The following is a 25,421-nucleotide window of genomic DNA, read 5'->3' as shown; positions in this document are numbered from 1 at the left end:
CCCACTGCGGGCCGGGGGCGTTGGGGGAGCCGCCAGAGTGTCCGCGTGGGAAGGTGATGGGGATGTGGCTGGACACATCGGCCACTTCTCGCCAGGCTAAGGGCCGGGATGGTACCTGAGGGGGAAGTGGCGCTGTGTGTGGTCTTAGGGGGCTGGCCTGAGGGGATCCCTCCTGGATGGAACGGAGGCGAGCGGAACAGCTGTTTAAAGGGTCACCGCGGGCCTAACAGCGACTAGCAGATGACACAGGGCTGGGCGCTCAGGAAATAGGACTGGGGGCTGGCGGGACCTGGGCTGGGGGAGGGGGTGACAAGAGGATGCAAGCCAGGCCACCTCTCGTCACATGCCTCCTTCCCCAAAATCAAAACCGCCCGTCGCGCTGGCTCCCGAGGTCCGTGTTAGCCGGGCTGGGACACACGTGCTGAGAAGGGACCAGGGCGGGCTCTGTGGCTCTGAGAGCCCTTCTTTCAGATGTGTGGAGATGATGGCACTTGGCGGGCTCTGCCCCAGCCGGGCCCTGGCCACCTCACCTCCCCGGCTTGCTGGCACCGGGTCTGGGCTGTGGCCACCAAAACCAGTGAGGGACCCAAGTGCGGTGGCATTTGGGGACCGATGAAAGTCCCCTCCTGGAGCAGACCATGTGCCCGGCATGCTCAGGCAGAAAGGCCCCCAGTAGGAGAGTTGGGATTAGGAGCTGTGGTGGTGGGGGGCTCCTGAGGGGCCCTTGGAGCTCAGGCCGCATCTGAGGCTGGCCAGGTAGAATATGCCCCGCTCAGCCCATACATTGGAGTCCTGACCCCCAGCACCTCAGAAAGTGACCTTATGTGGAGACAGGGCCCTTAAAGACATAATCATTAAAACGAGGTGGTTAGGGTCGGCCCTGATCCCACGTGACTAGCGTGCCTAGCGTGTCCAAAGGGGACATTCAGACACCGACACGCACACAGGGAGCATGCCACGTGAAGCTGAAGGCAGAGACTGGGGTGACATGTTTACAAGCCAAGAACCCCAGGGATTGTGAGTGGCCACCAGAGGCTGGGGGCAGACTCTCCCTCAGGGACCGGTGCTGACACCTCGATCTCGGACCTCTGACGCCCAGGGCTGTGGAACGTTGAAGCCATCCAGTCCGGGGTACTTTGTTGTAACACCCCCAGCAGACGGACAGCTTCCCACCCGCCAGTGGGCCTCTCTGGCGGGGAGTGGTCTCAGGGAAAAGCCCTTCACGCCTATCAGAGAGGCCGCTGGCAGTTCGCTCCTGGGGCGCCAGCAGCCGGGCTCTCCAGTGCCATCCGTGCCACTGCCCGAAACACCTTCGTGTGACTCGTTCCTTCAGGCCTGGAACCCAGAGCTTGCAGACTGGTGGCTGCTGAGCTGCATTTGGCCCACAGATGTGTTTTATTTGGCCAGTATATGTTTATTGACAAAGATTTTTAATTAGTCACCAACATTTAGGAATCGGGAGATTTCACATGAAAATTCCAAATTCTGGTCTCTTTTACAAAAGGAGATTTAACAAATGAGGCCATTTCCCACGTGGCACAGTCAACTGTCGGGGAGTGGAGCAGAGGCCACTGGACACTGAGGGGACACAGACCTCTGCACTCTGCATGGCTGTTAGCCTGAGATGGCCCCTGGGCACACACGTGCACTTCCAGGGCTGAGGACACCTTGGAGGGATGGAGGGAAGGAGGTCAGGGAGGAAAAGGCGCTTAGCCGGAGTGTGCGTGTCGGGAAAATGGGCCAGGAAGGCCTGTCCTGCCTCCCCCGGGGCCGCCCCCACCTGCGCTGGCTCGCCGTTCCAACTGCCTCGTCCGGGGACAGGAGCGGGTTTGGTGCTGCCAGGCCTGGACACCGACTGAGGGGCCCACGAACAGCGAGACCCTCAACGCAGCCCCGCAGGGCCCCCCGCCATCCCGCTTACCGATCGTCAGCTGGTTCTTTTCCACCGGAGACAGGCTGAACACGTTGGGGTTTTCTCCAGCATCAGTTTTATAAAAGGTTTCGATGTCGATGGAGAATTTCTCCACGAAAGGGCACGTGAACCTGTGGAGTGAAAGGGAGGCTCCCATCAGGACCCGCGTTTGGAGGGGGTGGGCGGCTGGGCCAGGGCCCGCCGGGCCCCGCTGGGCAGGGGACAAGGGCCCAGGGCGGAGGAGGAGGCCGGAGGCGTGGCCAAGACTCGTCTGTCCCATGCATCTCATGGACCTTCACCCTGTCCCGAGAACAGCTGAGGCCACACTAGGGGCAGGATAGGCTTGGGGTGGGGAGGGAGACGCTGCAGGAAGCTGCCGGAGCCTGCGCCCATCGGCCACCCCGGTAAGGCATGGCGTGGACACAGGCACACACGGACGGACCACACGCAGAGCGATGTCATGAGCACTGAATCTGGACGAGCACTTGTGTGACATGCCACGCCCGGACCCTGGACCCCAAGAGCCAGGTCCAGCAGCCAGGGCATAGTCCCTCCTCCCTTCTTTCTCGGCTGGGGGGACAACCCCCTGGGGCCTCCTGTAAGCTCCGGGCCCTCGCAAAGGGTGGACTTGGGGGGACCCCACCTGTGCAGCAAGGGGCGGACGGCTGGGTGCAGCCCCCATCTCTTCCAACCCAGCAGAGCTCAGCCACATGGGCGGGGAAGGGCCACAGAGTGAAGGACTCCCTACCGGGGTGGGGGATCCAGAGGAAACCCCAGCTCAGTATGGGGCGTAAGAACACACCATGGCGGCTGAAGGGCTCAGGGTAGGAGGGACTCTGGGCCAGCTGGTCTACTCTCAGGTCACGTTCCTTCCCAGCCAGCTGTCTCGCATTCTCAGGCAAATGTCAAGGTGAGTGTGTACTCCCTGAGCCATCGAGGAAGGCCGGGGGTCTCAGACGGCCCTCACTGGACTCAGGCCTTCCTGGCCTCCTCCCCTGGGCGGGCCGGGAGGCATCGTGTGTGAACCCCTTTCTCCTGCCTGTTCCCTTAGGGGAACGCCGGGGGACCTTCGGGGTACAACCATCTTGGACGGAGGCTCAGCTCCCCGGAAGCCTGGGCTCCCTGGAGGGCCAGGGGTTGAGCCCACCTGGGACCCACACCACGGTGGGCTCCCCACCCGGTGGCTCGGGGGGGGCGGGCTCACCTGGTCCGCGTGTAGGGGTAGGCGTTCCAGGACTCCTCCACTACCCGCAGGGCCGCCTTGGGCAGGATGGAGCGGAACCAGCTGGGGATGTGCATGCCCACGTGGTACACCTTGTGCGTGTACTGGCCGGAGCCACCGGGGCCGTCGGTGTACGGCCGGTTCTCCAGGATCTCCACGCCGCTGCCCTCGCCGTGCGTCTCGTCGCGGCTCTTCTTCTGTGGGGACGAAAGCGCCCGTGATGTGGGGGCCGGGGTGCTCTACAGAAGGCAGGGGCTCGGGAGATCGCCCAGGGTGCCGAGTGGGAGGAGGGGCTCTGGCCAACCAGGCTGGCTCCTTCTGCACCACTTCAGGACCCCCGAATCCAGACCCAGGCTCCACCTGCCCCCGAATCCAGACCCAGGCTCCACGTGCCCCCGAATCCAGACCCAGGCTCCACCTGCCCCCGAATCCAGACCCGGGCTCCACGTGGCCCCGAATCCAGACCCAGGCTCCACCTGCCTCCGAATCCAGACCCAGGCTCCACGTGCCCCCGAATCCAGACCCAGGCTCCACGTGCCCCGGCACTCTTGTGGGAGACTGGACAGGTCACAGTCCCCTCCCAGAGCTGCACGCACGTGCCAACTCCTCTATTCTGACTCCTGTCTGTCCCAGGACTGCGAGTGCTCCCAAGGCCAGGAACGAGGGGGAGACACCCGCTGCCTCACTACTATCCAACACTGTCCTAGGGATTCTGGCCAGAGATATTAGGTGAGAAAAAGAAATAATAAGAGGCATCCAAGTTGGAAAGGAAGAAGTAAAACTACCTCAATTCGTCAGTGACACATCTCAAGAATTCCCCTAAAAACCTTTTAAACTTGCTGTATGAACTCAGCAGAGTTGCAAGATACAAAATCAACACTCAAAAACAAAATTATGCGAAAAGAAAATGAGATAATTATTTTTTATTTATAATAGCATCCAAAGGAATAAAATACCTAGGAATAAAATTTAACCAAGGCAGTGACAGACTTGTATGTTGGAAACGACAAAACATTGCTGAAAGAAATAAAAGACCTGAATAAAAGGAAAGACATCTGTTTTCATGCCCTGGGAAACTCAATATTAAGACGTCAACACTCCCTTAAGCAATCTACAGACCAAACGGAATGCCTGTCAAAATGCCGAAGGCCTTCTTTTGCAGTAGAAATGGAAAAACTCATCCTAAATTCATATGGGATTGAGAGAGATCTTAAAGAGCCAAAACCATCTTGAAAAGAAAACAAAGTTGGAACACTCACACTTTCCTATACCAAAACCTCCTCTAAAAATACAGTGATCAAAACAATGTAGTATCAGCATTGCGTAGACAGATCTGTGGCATACGGTCTAGGAATAAACCCCTATATCTACAGACTACATATATTAATTTTCAATAAGGGTGCCAAGACCATTCAGTGGGGGAAAGGATAATCTTCTCGACAAACAGTGCTGGGACAGTTGGCTATCCACATGTGAAAGAAGGAAGGAGGACCCCAACCTCACACCATATATATATAAATCAACTCAAATCGATCAGAGACCTAAATGGAAGAGCTGAAATTATAAAAATCTTAGAAGAAAGCATAGGGGCAAATCACGTTTCGATTTGACAATGGCTTCTTAAATAGGACACGATAAGCACTAGCAACCAAAAAAAAAAAAAAAAAAAGAAAGAAACAGAAAGAAAGAGAGAGAGATAAACTGGACCTCATCAAAATTTTAAAACTTTTGTGCATCAAAGAACGCCATGAAGAAAATGAAAGGACAACCCGCAGAACGGGAGAGTTTTTTTGTAAATAATCTATCTGATAAGAGACTTGTATCCAAAATGTACAAAGAACTCTTATAATTCAACAAAGAAACAACTCAATTTAAAAATGGGCCAAGGACTCGAATAGACACTTCTCCAAAGAAGACACACAAACGGCCAACAGGCCCCCAAAAAAGATACTCCACATTACAGGTCGCCAGGGAAGTGCAAATCAAATCTGCAGTGAGCTACCACCGCACACCCACCAGGGTGACGAAAAAGATAAATGGTTAACGAGGGCTGGTTGTGGGTGTGGAGAAACAGACACCGTCGCGCGTGGCTGGTGAGAATGTAAAATGGTGCAGTCACTGTGGAAAAGTTTGGCAGTTCCTTAAAAAAGTGGAACAGAGTTATCATGTGACCCGGCAGTTCTACCCGTGGGTCCACGTCCGAGAAAATAAAAACTTATGTCGGCACAGAAACGTGGACAGGGATGCTCAGAGCAGCACTCTTCACGACAGCCGAAATCCACGAACTGAAAAATGGAGAAACGAATTATACCCTCGCGAGGGAATGATTCAGCCACAGAAAGGCACGAAGCACTGACACACGTCACACTGTGGACAAACGCTGAAAACATCACTTTCAGCGAAAGCAGCCAGTCACAAAAGGCCACATGTTGCATGACCCGCTTATATGAAAAAGCCCGGGATCGGCAAACCCACTTGGAAAGTAGATGATTGGTTACTCAGGGATGGCGGAGAATGGATGATGACTTCGTTGTGAGGAGCTGAAAATGTTCTAAAATTGTGGTGATGGTTTCACAACCCTGCGACTACACTAAAAACCACTGAACTACGTGCTTCCAATGTGTGAGTTGTGTGTTGTGTGACTTACATCTCAAGCACAAGCCAGTCTTGCCTCTGTTCTCTCTGATTTGAGAGATCGAACGTGAGAAGCGGGCAGGGGTCTCGGAGGCACCGACAGACAGGTATGACACCTGAGTCACCTCTAAGCCTCTCTCTGCCACAAATGCAGAAAACCTCACGACTGAGATGCTGTGTGGTTTTAAGCCCGGCATCTGTTTCCATGGAGACGTGACCGCACTGCCAAGGCCACCTTCGGTCAGCTTCCTGAACAGCAGGTATGTACACGCTCACGCACACCCCCCCCGAGGGCACACACCTATGCACGTGCATGCACACAGGTACTCCCAGCAGTGCTGTCTCAGCCCCAGGGCATGTCCTCTCTAGGGCACAAAGTCGGGCTGTATCTCCATGGCCCAGGACAACAACCGAAAAGACCCTGGCGGAGGCGGCAGATGGAGTCGGAGCAGGTGCACACCAGCCCTCGCTCCTTAAAGGAGCTCCTGGAACGTGGCCCAGGTTCTGCGAGGAGGTAGCAACCACTTCCTGGACACGCGCTCAGCTCCGGGGGCCTCTGACAGTAGCTCCGTTGACTAACGGCTCTGCCGAGCACACTGCGTGTCCTTCCACCTTTCGTGATGGCGACGAGCCCTTGAGGGAGGCGCAGTGCCACGACGGTCCCCCATTTACCGATGGGAAGGTGGCGGCTGAGAGAGGCGGGGTGGTTTGCCCGAGGTTACAGCTACATGGCAGAACCGGGGTCCGAGCTCAGACCTGTCGGATGGCAGGGCCGGCTCGGCCCCGGCATAAGCTCCAGAGGGAAAACACTCCGCACAGGGAGGTGCTCGATAAATATTTATGGAGCGAATAAGTAGATTCTGTCTCCAGCTCTGAGACCAACTGCCCCTCACCCTGGGCAAGTTATTTCTCTCTGATCTCAGTTTCCGGTCTCCCTGCCTGCCCGAGCCCCAGAGTGATGGGCGGAGGATCGGCTCCCCAGATCCTGTCCACTCGGAACCTCAGACCGTGGGGTTATTTGGAAACAGCCTTGGCAGATGTAGTGAGTTCAGGTGAGGTCATACGGAATCCAATGACTGTCATCCTTATAAAAAGAGGGAACAGAGTCACAGACATGTGCAGAGGGAAGACAGACAAGTGACGCTGAAGGCGGAAACGAGGGTGATGCAGCCACCAGCCGAGAAACGCCTGGGGCCCCCAGGAGCTGGAAGAGGCAGGAGGGAGCCTCCCCCGGAGCCCTCAGAGGAGACGTGGCCCTGCTGACACCTCGATTTCAGACTCTGGCTCCCGAGCTGGGAGAGGACACATTTCTGCTGCTTTCGGCCCCCCGGCCTGAGGTGCTTTGTCACGCAGCTCCAGGAAATGGACACGTCTGGGGTTCTGGGCAGGTGTGAGAGGCCAGAACCCCGTGGAGTCTCTGAGGGTGAAGGCGGGGTGCCCAGCTGAGGGCGGGGAAGGGAGGGAGCAGGAGGAGGGAGGGCCCTTCCCAGCTGGCCTCGGGGGCCTGAGAGAAGCCCCTGCCCACTCAGGTGACCTCAGCCTGAGGTGTCTTCAGACTCCCCCGCCCAGGAAAGCTGGCATGGCCGCCCCAGCAGGCCCTGCCAGAGTCCCTCCTTGCTGACTCCGGGTCCCGCTGGCCCCAGGCATTGTTTGGCTGGTGGTCATCTCGCTCAGATCTCTGCCTCCGTCACCACATGGCCACCTTCCTCTCTTCTTGTAATTACAACAGCCGTTCGATTTAGGGCCCTCCCTGAATCCAGAATGACCTTATTTCAAGATCCTTAACATTCGTCACCCTCCTGTGAGTGAGCTTCAGCCCACCTGTGGGAAAAACGGGGCTAGCATCCTGATGATCCCACACCTGCCAGACAGGTGAGGCCCTCGCTGCCTCCCACGCAGCCCCGCCCACACCCTCAGAGCCGAGCCCTCGGCCACACAGCCTTTTGGAACCAGCACATTCCCTGGTGTGCAGCCGACCACAATGACCCTGGCCTGGTCGCCTGCAAGATGACCTCAGTGCGGGTGTACGTGCGTGCGTGAGAGGTGAGGAGGGGGCTAGAGCTGTATGAGAGGCCGGGGAAGGTGCATGGCCTTCAGGGGCAGATGGGGGCGAGGCGTCTCTGCCTCAGCCCTCGGCAGCTATGACTCAGAGGAGAAATGAGATCTCCAAGACCGTGCGACAAAGCCTGGCTGCAAAGGGCCCGCTGTGCATCCTTGGGCAAGTTCTTTGACATCTCTGAGCCTCAAACGCTCATCTGTAAAATGGGAACAAATAACACAACCTCTACAGGTATGATCAGGTATGGTGAGAGTTAAAGTGGGTGACGTATGTCAGGCCCTTGACACCCAGGCCCCCATCATCGCTTGTGGTGGCAACGGCTGTGGTTCCTCAAGGGAGATGGATACAGTGGGCCACACAAGGACACAAGGACCACAGCTGGCAGTGGCAGAGTCTTTGGGACTCAGACCGGCCCCAGCCTGTATCGCCACAGAGCACTTCGGTGCCCCTGTGCCGTAGGTGTGAAGACTGGTCGGACGAATAACTGGATTCTGGTCCCAACTGCCACCAGTGCCTTCCGAGCTTGGGCACCTCCCCACCAGCGGCGGCACCCCAGGGGGCAGGTCTCCCCCAGCACGGCTGCCACTCCCCATCATGCCCCTCAGGCCTGAGCTCCTGTGCCTGCACCGGAGGCACCCGCATCCCTGCCAGCCGTTCCCATGAGCGGGGCTGTGGCATCCCCCGCGGGATCAGCAGACGGCAGCAGGGGCCGGCTGCCCAGGGGCATGCACACCCAGGGGGACGCCTGACCCTGCCCCCTGCCTACTTTGCCAGGGCAGGCTGGGTGGGGACCCCTGCCCTCTGCCTCCCCGGGACCCAAGGACGGTGGGAGGGGCCTGCGCCACCTCCAACCTGGTGCAGAGAAAGCCCAGACCTGATGAGAAGGTAGAAGGCTCTGGGCTGGGTGGGTAGGGGGAGGAGCAGCCCGGCCAGCCACGCTGGGGCTGACGAGGGGTAGGAGGGGGCAAAGCCCAAGAAGCTCCCAAGGCAGCAGCTCTCAGAGCTGTCCAGGGTCCTGGCCGAGCGCCTCTGACGGCTCGCTCTGAGCTAAGCATCTGCCGGGGCTCTCCTAGGCCGGACGGCTCTCTCCCAGCCAGGCCAGCTTTGTTTGTTTGTTTTGAAACCTTTAACGACACACATACGGGGTGCAGGTCAGGCGCAGTGCGAGGCCTTTGACACGCCAGGTCGCCTCTTCTTGTTCATGACCTTGACCGCCCCAGCTGGTCGCCGGGACTGAGACCCTGCTCTTCCTCCCACGGAAACGCAGCTGCCTTAAAGGCCATGCCTCTCGCAAGGCCCGGCCCAGAGCAGATGCGCTCCGGAGCGCGGGCCCAAGGCCCGTGGCCGGCCACCCCGCTCGTGTCCCGGAGCTCGCTGGCCCCGCAGGCCTGTGCGCAGTGGGCTGCACGTGCGTCCAGCTCCCCGCAGATGCGCCTGGAGAGTGGACAGTGCTTCCACCCGTCTCTGTAACCCGGGCATGGAAGTCTGGTCCATCAAACTTATCTTTTCAACGGTTCTCTTAAGGGCTGACCGATATACGGCAAACCGTATTCAAGTGAAGGTACAGTTGTGACCGTGAGCTTCGACGTATGCTCACACCTGTGAATCTGGAGCACCATAGAGACAACGTGCCTATCTGTCACCCACGTAGTAGATGGAGACCCCGGAGCTCGGGGCCAGAGGCAGGTGAGACAAATGTGGCAGCCACAGCAGGGCAGGCTGGTCTCGAAAGGCAGCGGCCTGGGGCTCCCCCGGCTGGGGTGGCAATTAAGATGCCACAGGACAAAGAGTGGCTTTGGCACATCAGCCTGGTCCTCGAACAGGCTGAGCCATTTCCAGGGTGCCTAGAGCTGGGGGGCTGATAGATGGCTCTTCTTCTCTGCCCGCTCTCTAGGAGGAATGACGGGCTAAGTGGTTCAAGAGGGAGTTGAGTGGCACTTCTGAAGTGGCTTGGAGCAAGCAGCTCCCAGGGAGGCTGAGTCTGCCTTCTGTTCCCTTTGCAGCCACGCTTCTCCTGTGGGGAGCCTGGTCGCACGGGAGCAGCTTCATCCAGCTCCCCACAGAGGCAGCTGGGGGCCCCGGGCTCTGCAGGGAGCTTGTAACTACTTCCCGGAACCCGGGCAGAAGGCTGAGAGCCACCAGCAAACCCCAGGATGGAGGTGGGGGCCCCGCCGGCCCAGGCTCTCCTTGTACCGATGGCCCCAGTGATAATTCTGTGACCGAGGGTGGGGGCGGGGTACATAGCCTGGCTAGAGGCTAGACCAAGGTGTCCACGTGCCCACAGGAGCCAGAGCTGAGCCCAGAGTGGGTTCGTAATCAGACCCCCAAGTGGGAGGGGAGCTGCCAGGCTGGGCAAAGGGCCAGGGCACTGAGGATGAGCAAGAGGCTGGCAGAGAAGTTAGGACGGGACCGCCGCAGAGCAGGACCCCAGCGAGCGGGAGCTGTGCTCACATCTGGGCTATGAGCACCGGGTCCTGGGACTCTGGGTCCCGTGTCCCCGCGGAGATGGGCACTGAGCAGGGAGGCCCGTATTCTGGTGGGGTGACATCCTCGGGCTTGTCACAAACTCGTTTGTGATTCTGTAAATGCGCCAGGCAGCTGACGCTGCTGTTTGGCAGGCCGCCTGAGGTCGCGGGGGAAGCGTGGCTCTGGGAGCCGGGAGGCGGCCGTGTGCTCCTGGGCAAGTCCTTTCATTCCTCTGGGCCTCACTCCTTCCTGCCCATCAAATGGGTTGCTACAGGCTGAAGTTCTGTATCCCCCGCCCCACAATTCATATGTTGAAGCCCCAGCCTCCAGTGGGACGGCATTAACGGGTCGGGCCTTTGGGAGGTGATTAGATCATGAGGGCGGTGGCCGCATGATGGGTGCTCTCATAGAAAAGCGATCGCAGAGGACGCCCTCACCCCTTCTGCCACGCAAGACACAGTGAGAAGGTGGCCGCCTGCAAGCCAGGCAGTGAGCCCTCACCGGGCCCCAAATCTGGCAGCGCCTTGGTCTCGCGCTTCCCAGCCTCCAGAACTGTGAGGAGTCAATGTCGTTGTTCAAGGCCTCCAGTCTGCGCTGTTTGGTTACGGCAGCCTGAGCCGACTCGACACGAGGGCACCACCTGGCTGAGCGAGCAGGTGATGAGCATCACGCGCCGTGACCTCCGCGCTGGCGAGCCCACGCAACGCCACGAACACCCATGGCATGGCGCTGTGCCCAGCACTGTGCTCGCCAGCCGGACACCCACGGGGATACGCTGTACTGGGACGGGCCCGTCGCACGCACAGGTGTTGAGAGCCGTGCGTGCGCCCATGCGTGCGCCTTCTGCCACGCAAGACACAGTGAGAAGGTGGCCGCCTGCAAGCCAGGCAGTGAGCCCTCACCGGGCCCCAAATCTGGCAGCGCCTTGGTCTCGCGCTTCCCAGCCTCCAGAACTGTGAGGAGTCAATGTCGTTGTTCAAGGCCGCCAGTCTGCGCTGTTCGGTTACGGCAGCCTGAGCCGACTCGACATGAGGGCGCCACCTGGCTGAGCGAGGTGATGAGCATCACGCGCCGTGACCTCCGCGCTGGCGAGCCCATGCGACGCCGCGAACACCCATAGTGTGGCGCTGTGCCCAGCCCTGTGGTCGCCAGCCGGACACCCACGGGGATACGCTGTGCTGGGAAGGGCGCGTCGCACGCACAGGTGTTGAGAGCCGTGCGTGCGCCCATGCGTGCGCCCCGGCCCCGGCCCCGGCCCCGCCACCCACCTGGATCATGTAGAGCTGGGCGACGCGGTACTCCTCCACGGCCATCGGCAGCGGGATCCGGTACTCCTTCACCAGCATCTTGGAGTCCAGGCCTTCCCGTCGACGGGGAACTGCGCGTTGGGACTTCTATGACAAAATTCACCGAAGACCCCTGAGGGAGGAAGGGGGAACGGGAGAGTCACTTTCTCGCAGAGGGCGGGCCCACCACGTGGCCTTGCGCAAATGCCCTCTCCTCCCCAGCTCCCATTTTCCTTGTTTGCTAAGTGATTGTGTAGGGGACGCATGTCCGCTCTCAGCCGTGGAGAGATAAAGGACTGTCACCCTATGAGCAGGGGCCGGGCGGTGGGCGGCTGTCACGTCTCCTACGTGGGAACGGCCTCTCTTCTTTTATGCACAGTTCTAACGAGCTGCCGCTTCTGTCCCCTGAGTCCTCTGCAGTAGCCAGAGGCGGGCATGGTGATGGCAGTGAGCAATGGTGGCCGGCCATGGGGAAAAGGTGGGACAAGCCAAACTACGAAAAGTAGACGCGAGAAATGTAAAAATCAGCGTTCTGGGACACTACGGTGCTGGGCCAGTTAGTTCCGCCCGTGTCACTCGGGGCCGGCCGGGCAGATGGCATCGCTGCTTCCTGGCACAAGATTCTGAGTTGTCTAAAGCGGGTGATCATGAGTGATTTCAGTTCAAACCAACAACTATTCACACCTATTCTGTGGCTGACGGACGAGAAGAGGTAAACTAATTGCTCAGCCTGTGAATTATGTCTCCCAAAAAAAGCTATTTTAAAAAATAAACAAGGTACTCATAGTAGCTTCTGTTTAAGATGACAAAAGAATGTATTTGGTAAAGATGTGCACCTCAAGCAATCAAATTTTTTTTAAAAAAATTAATGCTTGAAAGAGGCCTATTCCCAGTTGTCTGGAAAATGAAATCACTCAGCAAAATCTGTCTTCTGCATGGTGAGGGCTTCGCTGTAAATATATTCAATTACCCCCCGAGAGACTCTATGCTCTTTCCTGGGGCTGCGTGGAGGTTTCCAAGGCAGGGAGTGGCAGAATCAGAGTAGTATCTTATATTTGACGAGGGCCCCGCTGGGGACAGTCGTCGGCGAGAAGTCACGGTGACCAGAGTCAGGGCACTCTGATAAGTGATAAGGGCGAGGGCCGGCCGGGCAGGCAGGCAGCGTCCCTGGGGCCCATCTGCACGAGGCCTGCACATCGCCCAGGCACTAATGCATTACTGGATAGCTCACGAGGTTGCGGAAATTGAATATACCAGAACCCTTGGGACAGACAGTACATCGGGCTGGAAGAAATTCTTTAATAAATCACCTAGGAAGAGAGGCAGAGGGCGTGGGATGTTACATCCGTGAGCCAGAGATGCCCCCCATGATATCAGCCTAACGTGACCCGCATGTGTTTACGTCCTTTACAGTAGGTAGAACTGTTCGCTCAAAGCCCCCGGCACCAAGCTCGAATTCTCACACATCCAGTTGCTTTAAGTACAGTCCAGATAGACATCTTTTCAGCCAAGGAGAGTTCAACGACTTTGCATATCCCATGAAACGGCACCCCACACCTGGCAGCCATACATTAGACAAAAGCTATGGCTCTAAAAGACCCCGAATGAAGGAGTTCTATGACCCAGAGGCTTCCTGTGGTGCATCTGAGCAATGCCCCCCGCCCCGGCCCCGACAGGTATGCCTCCTGTCTTACTCCCCCTCAACTACATCTCTGCACCTGGAAGGCCCCTCAGTGGGAGGGACTTCCCCTCTCAGGTACCCCGATCGACCCCAATCCCCAAACTTATCACAGGAGTGGCCGGGCTCTCCAGAGGCCATGCTCAAGTGCAAACAGATCGTCATCAACCTTCTTTTAAGGTAGGTGGGTCCAGCTCCTAGCTGAGCGGGCATGCGCTCAGGGTCCAAGCTGAAATGGTCCAGGAAGACGAGAAAGCAGAGGTTGTGGGCCGCTCAGCTCTGAGACCCGCCTTCCCCGAGGCCTGCGGGCCCCTGCTCACGTCTGGCTGGGAGCTGATGCCACCGGAGAGAGAAGCGACGGCCCCGAGCCCCCAGAATGTCCCCTCCTTCCACGATGGGGTATGAAACAAGAGCCCGGGCTCGGCGGGGTCATCGAGGCGTCCAAGCTCACACCGGGATGGACTTCCACCCGGCTCCATGGGCAGACCAGGCATCGCATCGGGAATCTCCCGACACCAAGGAGAGGCCTGTACTCTCGGGGCAGTCGGATGAAATGAGAACTGGGGACAGGAAAGGGAAAACCAAGGGTTAATGGGGGCGGTTTCCCAAGCTTGCCTAACCCTAACCCCGTGCCCCTTTTCTGCCACACAAGGATGAATGCAGGGACCCAGCGTGACCTTGGGCGAGCCTCATTTCATCATCTAAATAACAGAGGTCAGCCGCAACCTCTAATAAATGTTCTTGAGAAGCTCTAGGAATCTAAGCGATCAAAATCGATAGTTCTATCTATTAGAGTTCAGTGCCCGGTGACTAATAACAGGAGGGAGGGCTCGGAACAGCACGAACAAAGGCCCTGAGGCAGGAACGGGACGCACCATTGGAGCGGCCTCCCACAGGGTGCGCCCCCCGCACTGCTGGGGAGGACAAGGGACAGGGCGGACACTCGCCACGGGGCAGGACATGCTCAAGGCTAAGACCAGACCATCCCCTGCAGCCAAGTGTGACTGCTCACCCATGTGCCTAGAGGTCAGTGTCAGAAGTGGGGCAGGACCACGGTGACAAGAGACCATCACCCACATCTAGGAGGACTCTCTCTCCCAGGGGAGAAAAGACACTTGCCAGACAAGGTAGGACCGGAAAGCGTGAGTTTCACAATTAGCATTTCCTCACGGAAGCAAACATTGTCCTTCCAAGCAGCCCCAAGCAGCCTGTGGTCACCCACACCTGCCAGGGCTCCCCCTCGAAAAAGCTTCAGAACCCTGCACCCCCTCTGGATGCTCCTGGCAAGAGATGCAGAACTCAGGAGACAGACGGCAGTGACCTCTGAGCGCTGGCCATTCTGGGTGCTGTGTTTCCACGATCGCTCTGAAGGGCCGATGGTCTAGTCTCTCATCCCGTCAAGTCCTAGCGTTTCATTTAGTTAAGAAAAAAAAGTCAAGCCTGTTTCTTCTAGCTACGCCAGCAGAGTCAGTTTAGTAATCTATCCTGATCTCCTGTTGGAGATGGTGGAGCTGGAGCATCTGCGTTCTCCCGTCCTCCCTCAAAAACAAAACAAAATGACCGAAGACCGAGAAAAGTCAGCATGGCTGATGAGACAAGGAAATCATCACAGCCCCAAATCACAGCCTATGACAGCAGCCAGACACCACGAAGTCTGCTCTGGGAGGAGGGACGGGCTGAGCGCTCGCTCACATGAGCCCTGACCCCTAAGACACACCACCTCCTGAAGGCCATGGCCACGGCTGACCCGTTGGAACAATGAAATTTAGGGCCGTGGTGGCCCCCCGGGGGAGGATAGGCATCTCCCTGGGTTTTGTTTTGTTTTTTTTTTTTACTTTTTATTGACCTATCACACAGATACAAAAAAGTGCCCATATCATAAGCAGAGATGTTTTCGCACAATTAAACACACCCATCTGGCCAGCGCCCCGATCAAGAAACAGAAAATTAACAACCCCGAAGCTCCCCGTGCTCCCTTCTAGCCACATCTCCCAATCACGAACAACCGGTTCTGTCTCTCGCCCGTTGTTGGACTTTGTATTAGGTCGAAGCCTATGAGTTGCCAGTATCCAACTATCTACAGCATCACAGGGAATCCTACTGTATGTGCTCTTTTAATTCTGGTTTCTTTGGATCAGCCTCATGTTCGCGGATTCATCCGAGTCGTCGCTCATAGCCGTAGGTTGTTCTCTCTCTTTGCTGTCTTAGTATTTCATGGGGTGAATATCCTATCCTTGACGTGACCGTTTCATTGTTCATAGGTCCTTGGGCAGTTTCCAGTTGGGGGCTCATGGGAACGGTGCTGCTAGGAACCATTTAGGACACGCAGAGACGTGATTTTACATCGTGTAATGGAAAAAAGAGTAATGATGGAAAAATCATGCCAACGAGCCATTTCTATGACAGAACCTAGCTTTCCGGCTACGGGAGATGCCGGGAGCGCAATGAGGCTTGGGAGAGAGGGAGAAGGGGCAGCAAGGGCTGGTCACAGTACAGAGAGTCACAGCACTGAAGAGCTTTGCTGTGAGCCAGGAATGAGCTTTGAAACTTGAGAGAGCCGGAGTCCCAGGGCACAGGATAAATAAAAGCTCTGGGAAGAGAGTCTTCCTGACAATAAATAAGCCCCAAATGCAGCTGCAGACTGCTCCGGATCGCTCTCTACATTTTTACCCATTGCTATTGAGAATGATAACCAGAAAGGAACCCACACGGGTCCTATAAATTAAGAGCGGGGGGAAAATGAACAACATACATCACACGACGAATCATCCAGAGAAATACGGAGAGACCTGAGAAAAATAATTCTCCATCGACTCAGAGAATTTACTGACACGATCTCTTAAAAACTCGCGGGGGCAGAGAGGTGGAAGAAAGGAGACATGGAAATTTGAAAAAGAAATTACTTGATGACAGAAAGAGATAAGAGCTGAGAGGTGTGCTAGCAGAGCTCAGGGGAGAAATAGAAAAGAAAAATAAACACATCACAGATTTTTAAAAAACCGTCTTATAAGCAATGAATAAACAGACAAAGCACAGTGTGACAAGTAGAGAGGTGGTGGGCAGGCTGGAGGAAATCACGCAAGAATCACTGGAGAAGACTAATAAGACCCAACGACAGATAGGGGAGGCAAAAGGAGACCCAGTGTACACATAAATGGTGTCATTCTGAAAGAAAATAAATAGAAAAAGGAAAAAAGGTATTCAAATATAGAATGAAAAAAATCCCCTGGCATAAAAAAGACTTGGCCCGACAGATTAACTGCCACACTGCAACCCCAGAAAACTTGATGGTGCAATGAACACCAAGACATCCTAAAAAAGTTACTGAGCTTAAAGGATAAAAAAAAGAACCATGTAACTAGGCAGTGCACGGAGATGAGGTGAGGAGAATGGGAACCTTCCACAGCAACGCAATTTCAGAAAACAGTGGAGGCATATTCTATAGAGTTCTAAGAGAAAGAATCTAGGAACCAGAATTTTATGCCCAGCTAAACTCTCCTGTGAATATATCGTTAATAGACCAACTGAAACGTGAATTTAAGGTGCTTAGACATGCATAAGATCTTTAAAAAGTTATCTGACGCTGACATGCAACCAACCAAAACATAAATCAAAATAAATTCATCATGGAGGAATCATGATGAAAAACGAATCAATATTTTTGAAATTGGGGCGATTATAGTTATTGACTAGAATATAAAAACCTTGACCATATACACAAATCATAATATAACTAACAAAAATTGAGAATGGAAGAACAGAGGTGGATGATAATTTCCTCCATGTCCTTTGCTTGGGAGTCGGTTCATTCTGTAGGTTAAAAAGTTAATGAGGGATGACTTGCTGGAGCACAGGACATTTTAGGGCAGCGGAACTACTCCATATGGTCCTACAATGGTAGGTACATGTCACACATTAGTCAGAGGCCAGAGAACATACAACGCAGAGTGACCCCTAATGTAAACTATGGACTTTGGGTGGTGACGATGTGTTCATGTAGAGTCATCGATCGTCACGAAGATGCCACTCAGGTGCGGGACAGTCACAGTAGGGAAGGCACATGTCGGGCAGGAGGCATCTGGGACATCTCCGTACCTTCCTCTCAATTTCGCTGTAACCCTAAAACTGCTCCAAAAACAAAGTTTATTATTTAAAAAAAAATTAATGATTTCAACCCGTTCAAAGTTTTTCTCTCAGAAAATAGATTAGAGGTTACCAGCCGGGGAGAGCGTGGAATGGGGAGTTGTTGTTTAATGGTTATGGAGTTTCTATTTGGGTGACGTAAACGTTTTCGAAATGGTAGTGGTGACAGTTGTACAGCATTGTAAAGGTACTAATACCATGGAATCGTACACGTGAAAATGGTTAAAATGGCAAATTTTCCGTTACATATTTACCACGATTTAAAAAAATTAATGACGTGACATACCAAAACCCACCGATTTGTACGATTTAAATGAGGGAATTATACGGTATGTAAATCGTATCTCAATAAAGCTGTTTAAAAAGTTTTTCTCTTTTCCCTCTTAAACTTTCATCTTTTAAGAACTATGATCACTTATGACAAAGAAATGTTTTTTGTGAAGTTAAGCAATTTCATTCTATTACAATGCACATAAATGCAAATGGAAGATCTGTCTTTGGTTAAATTCAAGACAAATGAAATTTGGTTTTTATTTTTTAAATGCATGTAGAGTATGATCCATTTTTTCACAAAGTTATGACTACTCTGCTTGTACACGTCCGTATAAAGAGTCCGGAGCAGTGTCCTCTGGACACTGGTGAGGGTTATTTCAGGCCGATGGCATTTTGGGCAGCCTTTACCTGCACTTGTGTATATGACTTTTCGCCAGGCAACGGCAGTAGAGTTTGAACAGCATGTGCATAAGCGGCCCAAGAAGGGTGGTCAGCGTGGTTGTTAAAATCGTGGCCTCTGACTCGGACAGACCTTCTGGCCACCTCCCAGCTGTGACTGCAGGCAAACTGCTTAATCTCTTTGGTCTTTTGTTTTACTTTCTACAAAATTCTCACGCAAGGCACATAAATGCCCAGCCCAGTTCCAAACAGCACTCAGCTAGCAATCACGAGGCGCTACTGTGCGAGGCAGGTGTCGGGCTTGTATTTGGCCCGGCGACCAGGCTGGGCCGCTTGCCCCAGGTGCAGACACTGGAGCCACTGCCATCACGGGAAGACAGCCCAGCAGCACCCAGGGCTCGGACGTCTGGAGAACAAATGGTCCCTGGCAGGTCCCAGGTGGCTTTGCAGCCGGAAGGGAGACCTGATGGGCACAAGGACCCCTTGCTTTCTTCCTGGTCAAGCCCGAAGCAAGGAGACACAGGCAGACCCCAGCCCCCTAATGAGAGAAGGCAGCGTGACTTATGCGTCTGCCTGTCCCCTGAGCTCCCAGCAGCTGAACCCTCAGACAATCTCATTATGCTCATTCCGGCTGCCTGGGCTCATCTGAGACAGATACACATTTCATCTCTGCCCTGCTGGAGTCGTGATAGGTTAGACAGAAGTATATTTCACTGCTTTTCCACAGGCCACAGCAAGAGGGAAAAAAGAAAAAGGCAAAATCTCGAGAGGCCCTTTTGCGAGGAAAGCCGGGCAAGGAATCTAGGTGACCACTGCGCACGACTCCACACCAGGGGTGCACCCCTGTGGCCACGTGGCTCTGCCCGAGGGGTCAAGGGCAGGAGCCCTCTTGGGGCTTCCCCAGCTGGGAGCCTGAGGTTGTCAGGGACCCACCGAGCATCCTGGGGGAGAGGCGACCTCCATGCAAAACAGCTTCAAGCTCAAAGGGGCCGGGTGGCCGGGCTGGAGGGACTGCGGTGACAACCGGTGGTTATCGGGGTTTGGCTCAGAAGGGCAGGCGGACGGCACGGGAAGGAAGGCCGACAACTCCTCCGAGGGGAGGGCACGGCGAGACCCCGGCCTGGGAGGGGAAGTGAGAACCGAGCCCGCGGAACCGAGTCTCCGTCTCCACGGTTCGCTGGGGTTTGACGTCACAGGTGGAATTGAGCGGGGACGCCGTGCAGACGTGATGTGGGGAGGATCGAGTCCAAACGCGATTCAGCTGCATTCTGGCCATTAGGTCCGGAAGCGACTCCGAGCCGGAGCCGGAGCCGGCCCAGCGGAGTCTGGAAGGGCGGCGGGCAGGGAAGGCGGGAGCCACACGCAGCTTCTGGGGACGCCGGTGTATCTGGAACATCCCTTTGGCTTCCCGGGGTCTCTCCCCCACTTTCTCTAGGAAAGCCCCCTTCCTCTGCCCTCCGCTTCCCCGACCGGCTGGTCCCCAATCCAGGGGCTGAAGTGAGCAGTATTGAAAGAACGCTCCCCACATTTATTTCTAGGATGGCAGGCTCCCGATGAGTGGGAGGGGGCAACAGGGATGCAAGAGGGGAAGGGGCGTCCTCTGCACCCCGGGGCCCAGTCGCCTGGCCGGGGTTGGGGCGGGGAGTGTGTGCCTGAAGCTAGCACCGTTGGCTGCCTCTCTGTCCCCTGGGGGCAAAGCAGGAAGTGGGCGCATCCCCCATGAACGTCTGATCTGGGAAGAGCTGCGTGGTGGGGGGGCGATCTCTGCCCCCAGATTATCCCCGTTGTCTGTTAGACATTGCGCTTCCACCAAGGGACCCTTGCTCCAGCCCTACCCTCACTCTATAAATGAGATGACACTTAGATTTTGCAGGCGTGATGAGCTGGAGGATACAGCGCCCTTCACCCCCTGAACCCCTACCGCCGGTGCCCGGGACCCCTTTGAGAGGAGGATACAGCCTCTCCCCTCGCCCTGGCCTGAGCACCGAAGGGATCCCCACAGAGCCCCAAATTCTGGGTTCCTCTGCAGTCACCAACATCCCATGGGAGACCATAAATCTTATCGTGTACACCCAGAGTGCCAAGCTGGGGACAACTGCCAAGTCACTGCGGACTGTCATCAGACCCCGCAGGGGAGAGGAGATTTGCACGTAGGACGTTAAGACTGAGGCCCAGATCCTCACAGACGAGCACGAGGGCACCAGCCAGAACTCACCCCACTACTCATCACCCTCTAGGTACCCTGGGGGGTCACTGCCACCACCACGCTGGCCTTACTTCAGGGGGTGCTTGGAGGCTGGGAGGTCTCCTGTCAAGCTGGCGTCCGGCACAGGGCTTGGCTGCAGGCCCTGCCCCACAGCGCCTCTGCCCATCCGCCACCTGCGAAACGGCAGCTTTAGGGCACCCGAGTGAACTAGACGCGGAGCTGGGATTTTCGCCCAGACTGGTGATGACCCTTTGTTATGACGATGACGATGTGATAATGATAACACATAATAAACACCAGCGACAGTCACAGCCTCTCGGCCAGCCTGGGCTCCAGGTTTTGTCTGGACGTCTGGGAGGCAGGTGGCGATGGCAGTCCTGCCACAGCGATCCAGGACCCACACTCCCCACCGGCCAGTTCTACCTCCCCTGGATCCTTATTTCCTCAAATTCCCACAGTCACACCCACCAACCCGCCCGCACCCACCGCCCCTGCTACAAGGCGTAAAGCTTTCAGCCCCGTGGGAGGCCAGCCTGCCAGCCCGCCTCCCATTCCTGTCATATGAGGACCTTTTCCCGAAGTTACCTCTCCCCCATCAGTTCCCGTCTCCCCCGGCGCCCCCAGCCCCCGCCCCCCAGCACGCAAACGTGCAAGAAATGGCTCCCATGGCACAAAACCAAACACAAACCCACAGCTCTCCCTCTTTCCCCTCTTTGAGCTAACTTTTTTAAGGCATAATAGACATATAACGTTATATTAATTTCTGGTGTACGACCTAATGATCTGACCCCACCTCACTCTAGGATCCACCCCGTTTCTCTGCTCCCCTTTGCCAACCTCTTTCCCACCCACCGCTCCAGTGGAATCACGTCAATCAAGGCCCCCGGTGACCTCCGCGGGGCGGGGCTAAGCCGGGGGCGGTGCTCAGCCCTCACGTCCAGCCCCTCGCTGAGTCCTGCATCTAACACACACTGATGCGGCGTGCGCGGTGGGCAGGTGGATGGTCACGGCCCTGGAGTGCATTGCTGCCTGGATGAGGTCCTTCCCGCTCGGCCCACACGCCCAGCAGGGAACCTCCACGCAGAGCTGTGTGCGAGACCCCTGCTCGAGGCTCCGAGCCAACTTACCCTGGGCCTGTCAGCCACCAGCTGCAAATGATGATAGTTTTAAATTTTGTTTTCCTCCACGCCCCGCCCCCAAAAATAAAGAAGCTGGCATTGTGTAGCCTATAAGTAGCCCCGGAGGGCCGACCTCGGCTCTATGGGGACACAAACCCCACGTTGGGGTTTTAGGAGGCAGTGTCCTTAGTCCTACCCCCTTAGACCCATCCTACTCATGGCACCCCAAGGCTCTGTGCCCCCCACAGCTCCTTCTGCAAAACTGTAGCCCAATGGGGCACAGGCCCAGCGCTTTCTGGGTGTCATGGGGGAGCATCAAGGCCTGTGAGCTCGGAGAAACCGCCACGGTGCCTAAAACCATGGTTCCCAAACATGCAGGACCCTGGGGAGTGACTGGAGCGCTCCGGAAAGGCACAGATTGCAGAGCCTCCCCCTCCCCCTCCCTGTACCCCGTGAGGAGGATGCAGGAGGAAATGCGTAGTCCGTCGCCCCTGGGGCCTCATCACATCCTATGCCCGACACGCGGAAAACCTGACTTTCTGCCCAGTCCCGTGGCGTCTTAAGTCCGTTCAGTCATTTCACACACTCCGGCTACACGAATAAATTGCGAGTTAGTTAACCCTCACGACTGCCTCGAGTCAGACATACGACCCCCCTTTTCTTACTGAGACGTGATTCCCATACCACACAGTTCACCCTCATAAAGGGGTGTTTAGTGCATTTACAGAGTTCTGTTAACCGCCAACTGCCACCCCCAATTTCAGAACGTTTTCTCACCCCAGAAGGAAACCCATGCCCATCGGCACCCCGACACGCTTGATCTGCTTTCTGCCTCTGCGGATTTACCTGTTCCAGATAGTTCGTTTAAGTGGAATCATACGCTATTGTCCTTTCGTGTCTGACTTCTTCTCTGAGCATCGTGTTTTCAAGGTTCGCTCACTCTGTAGCGCGTGCCAGCTCCTCCCTCCTTTTGACGGCAGAATAATATTCCATCGCATGGCTTTTAGGATGATTTTTATAGCTCAGGAAACTATGGCTCTGGGTCATTAAGCTACCTTGTCCTCCCATCACTCAGTAAGTGCTGGAGTCAGGTTTGTCTTTCCTTGTAGCCAGGACAGAAACAGCTTAACAACTGAACAATTAACTAAAGTTATATCGATTCATATAAATATATACCCCTAGCATGGATAATAGAATTTTATGCTTTACAAATGCTTTTCTCTCCAAACTCTCACTTTTTCAGGTCGATCCTAAAGATGGAAAAGCCAAGTGTGCCCTGTTCTTGGAAGGAATCAAAACTGTAAGTGGTGTATTTAAGGCTAGAGATATTTATTGATGGATTCATGGTGGCTGCATCTGAGTCCGGATAGAATGTGGGCGCACAGGACAGCTTTAACGCTTTTTTACAAAGATGCAGGATTTGGAGAAATAATTTCTGCTTTTTCCTTCCAGATTATTTTGTAGTGAGTACAAACGTTGGAGCAGAGGTACAGTCCCATGTAAACACCACCCGAGAGTGATTTATTGGCTTTATTTTAATGTTTCTGACCGACCTTGGAAATCCAGCTTGCTCTTTCTTTCAAAACACAGACTCCTTGGTTCCAGCCCAACTCTTCCCCACGGCAGAGGGGCCTGGGAATGTGTATTTTTTAATTCATTCCCTGAATAGCTCGTAAGAAAAGGAATGTGCCTAGAGGTGAAAGTCTCAACTCCATAACCGAACAAACGAACAAACGAACAAACGAGGTCCTTACATTCTAGTCTCAACATGAAATCTCGTCCTGGGGCCCTTCTGAACTCCGTGAGTCTGACGGTGTTCACTGAGCCAGATGCCAGGTACGGTGCTGGGGGCCCCGGGGACCGAGACAGAGCCCTCAGAGTCTGCAGGCCGCTGGAGAAGACAGGCATTGCGTGAGTCAGCAAAGACCCGACGGGGAATATTATTCAGCTTTCACAAGGAAGGCGGTTCTGACGCCTGGGCCCTGCCTGCCTCGCTAAGCACTAGCCCGCTGGGCTACCGCCTTCTCTTGGAATACGGCCTGATTCCAGGGCGTGCCCTGCCCATCAAACGCCCTTCCCCCGGGCCTCGGCACAGGTGGCTCCCTGTCGTGATCCAGGCCACACACATCGGTCAGTGCAAGAGCCCCAACTCCATACCCTAGAATGACCTCACATCCTTCGACCCCACAGGGGCCTCACCTTTCTCGCTCAGGGACAAGGAGAGCCTGGACCGATGGAGCCAGAGCAAATTTCTCTGATTCATCTTCTCATTCTCAGCAGGCGCTATGGAGTCGGAGCTGGGGCCGGAGCCGGGTGCTTAGTAGGGTCTCAAGAAGGCCTGCTTGGCAAACAATCCCCAAACCCGTCTATAGGCAGATAACACTGCTGAGCAGCCAAAGTGCTAATTACAAACTGCTCTGTTAGCTGTTCCTCGGAGCAGCTACAGGATTCTCCAAGAATAGCGCACCCACCCTGCCAGGTCCCCGGAATAACAAACCGGCTTCTTGACAGCGTCTGTGACTCAGACTGCTCACGGAGCCAGACTGGCCTCCGCCAAGAGTGTGTGCAGGGGCATAAACCTCAGACAGACAGACAGACAGAAGGCTGTGTGCCGTTTCCCACTGCGGGGCGGGGCCCCAAATGAGGTACAGCCATGTCAGATGGCCCAAGTGACTTTCAAGTGGCTGCCACCCCCTCTCGGATGTGCACGGCGTGTTACAGTTTGTCACCCTGGGAAAGCTGATGCTCGGTGGCAGCCAGTGCAAGGCGGGAGGAGGAAAGCCCAGAGGGGCTGAGTCATGTAACGGGGCCACACGGCAAGTCACGGGCAGAAGGCGCTGGAATCCACGTTCCTGGCCTGCCATCCAGAGCTCCGTCTGCTATGCCCTCGGGTAAGCAAGGGTCCTGGTGCCTCAGGCCACCAGCTCTCGGGTCCAAGTGCTCACTTCGAAAGGGAGCAGGCAGGCCGAGCTGGATCCCGGGCCAGAGGCCCAGCCAGCGTCCCCCGCACGCGTGCACGCGCAGACGCGCATGTCCGTGCAGCTCTGCCCAGGCCTGGCTCCCGCCGGCTGAGTGAGTGGCGTGGCCTTTACAGCCGGGCCCCCCGGGGCTGCCAGCGGACACGACACATGCCTGGATAGTTTCCCAGGGTGCGGGTTCTTCCCTACAGAGTTATTAGCTTCCCTTCAGCGCCCCGTATAAGCCTCCCACGGATGATGGATGCTGTCCCTTTCCAGGGACGGAGAGAGGGAGGGGAGGAAACACAGAGGGGAAAAAACCACCTGGTGAACTTGGAAAGCCCCGTGGGTGCACGACATGGGAAGAGAAGGGAGCAGAGGCGGCCGGGGTCGCCCAGCCCAGCCGCACAGTGCCCAGTGACAGTCTCGGGGACTATGCTCCCTGGAGCCAGACAGTTTCGGGAAAGAACCCCGCCTGGCTTGGGGCAACGTTCTCAAAGTCTCGAGGCCCGTCCCTCGCTGACACCTGGTCCTACCCTGAGGACCCTTTGGTTCCCAGGAAGCTCACACCGTAACTTGTGGGCAGGAAGAGCTGAGCAAGGTCGGAGCGGAGTCAAGGCGGAGGGCTCGGCGCCTCCCGAGCCGTGTTCTGGGGCCCAGCTGGAATCCAGCTGTGGGCCCAGGACCTGATGGGGAGAACGCCCCGCCTTTCAGGCGCCGAGTCTCAGCGAGGTCTCCACAATTCCGTCGGTCTCTCCGAGCCTCTCTCCACCCCCGCCTCTGTCCTCCATCAGTTCTGGAAAATTCTCAGCGACTCTTTCTCCACGCGTGGCCTCTGGCTTATTTTCCTCTTTCTGGGGATCTAATGAGATGAATGTCAGGTGTTCTTCTCCACGTGCCCAATCCTCTCTTCGGCTTCCTCCTCCTTCCTGCGTGGTATTCTAGGCCATTCCTTCTCTGGCTTCCAGTTACTAACCCTTTCTTCAGCTCCAACTGCTACTCTCCCAATAAGAGATCTGGTTTGTTTGTTTTTTTTTTCAAATCTGCTTCATCTTTTTTTCCCCACAG

General features: G+C 55.8%; 1 protein-coding gene across 8 annotated transcripts in view; it reads right to left on the bottom strand.

Moving 5' to 3' along the window:
- The window catches only part of PITPNM2 (phosphatidylinositol transfer protein membrane associated 2), a 122,291-nt gene that overhangs the window by 22,239 nt on the left and 74,631 nt on the right, over positions 1 to 25,421 (bottom strand). For all 8 annotated transcript variants that reach the window (XR_003045809.1, XM_025045554.1, XM_025045552.1 and 5 more), the window contains exons 2-4: positions 11,562 to 11,712; positions 3,117 to 3,331; positions 1,922 to 2,043 (exon numbers count right to left, since the gene is read on the bottom strand). Coding sequence is in view for 7 of the 8 variants with exons in the window: in XM_025045554.1 (XP_024901322.1) it covers positions 1,922 to 2,043; positions 3,117 to 3,331; positions 11,562 to 11,639 (415 nt within the window). In the remaining variant the exon portion in view is untranslated. The remainder of the gene's footprint in view (positions 1 to 1,921; positions 2,044 to 3,116; positions 3,332 to 11,561; positions 11,713 to 25,421) is intronic.

Source organism: Pteropus alecto, unplaced genomic scaffold (assembly GCF_000325575.1).
Source record: "Pteropus alecto unplaced genomic scaffold, ASM32557v1 scaffold213, whole genome shotgun sequence".
Classification (NCBI taxonomy): Eukaryota; Metazoa; Chordata; class Mammalia; order Chiroptera; family Pteropodidae; genus Pteropus; species Pteropus alecto.
The sequence above is the reverse complement of the archived record's forward strand: the minus strand, read 5'-3'. Positions and strand labels throughout refer to the sequence as shown.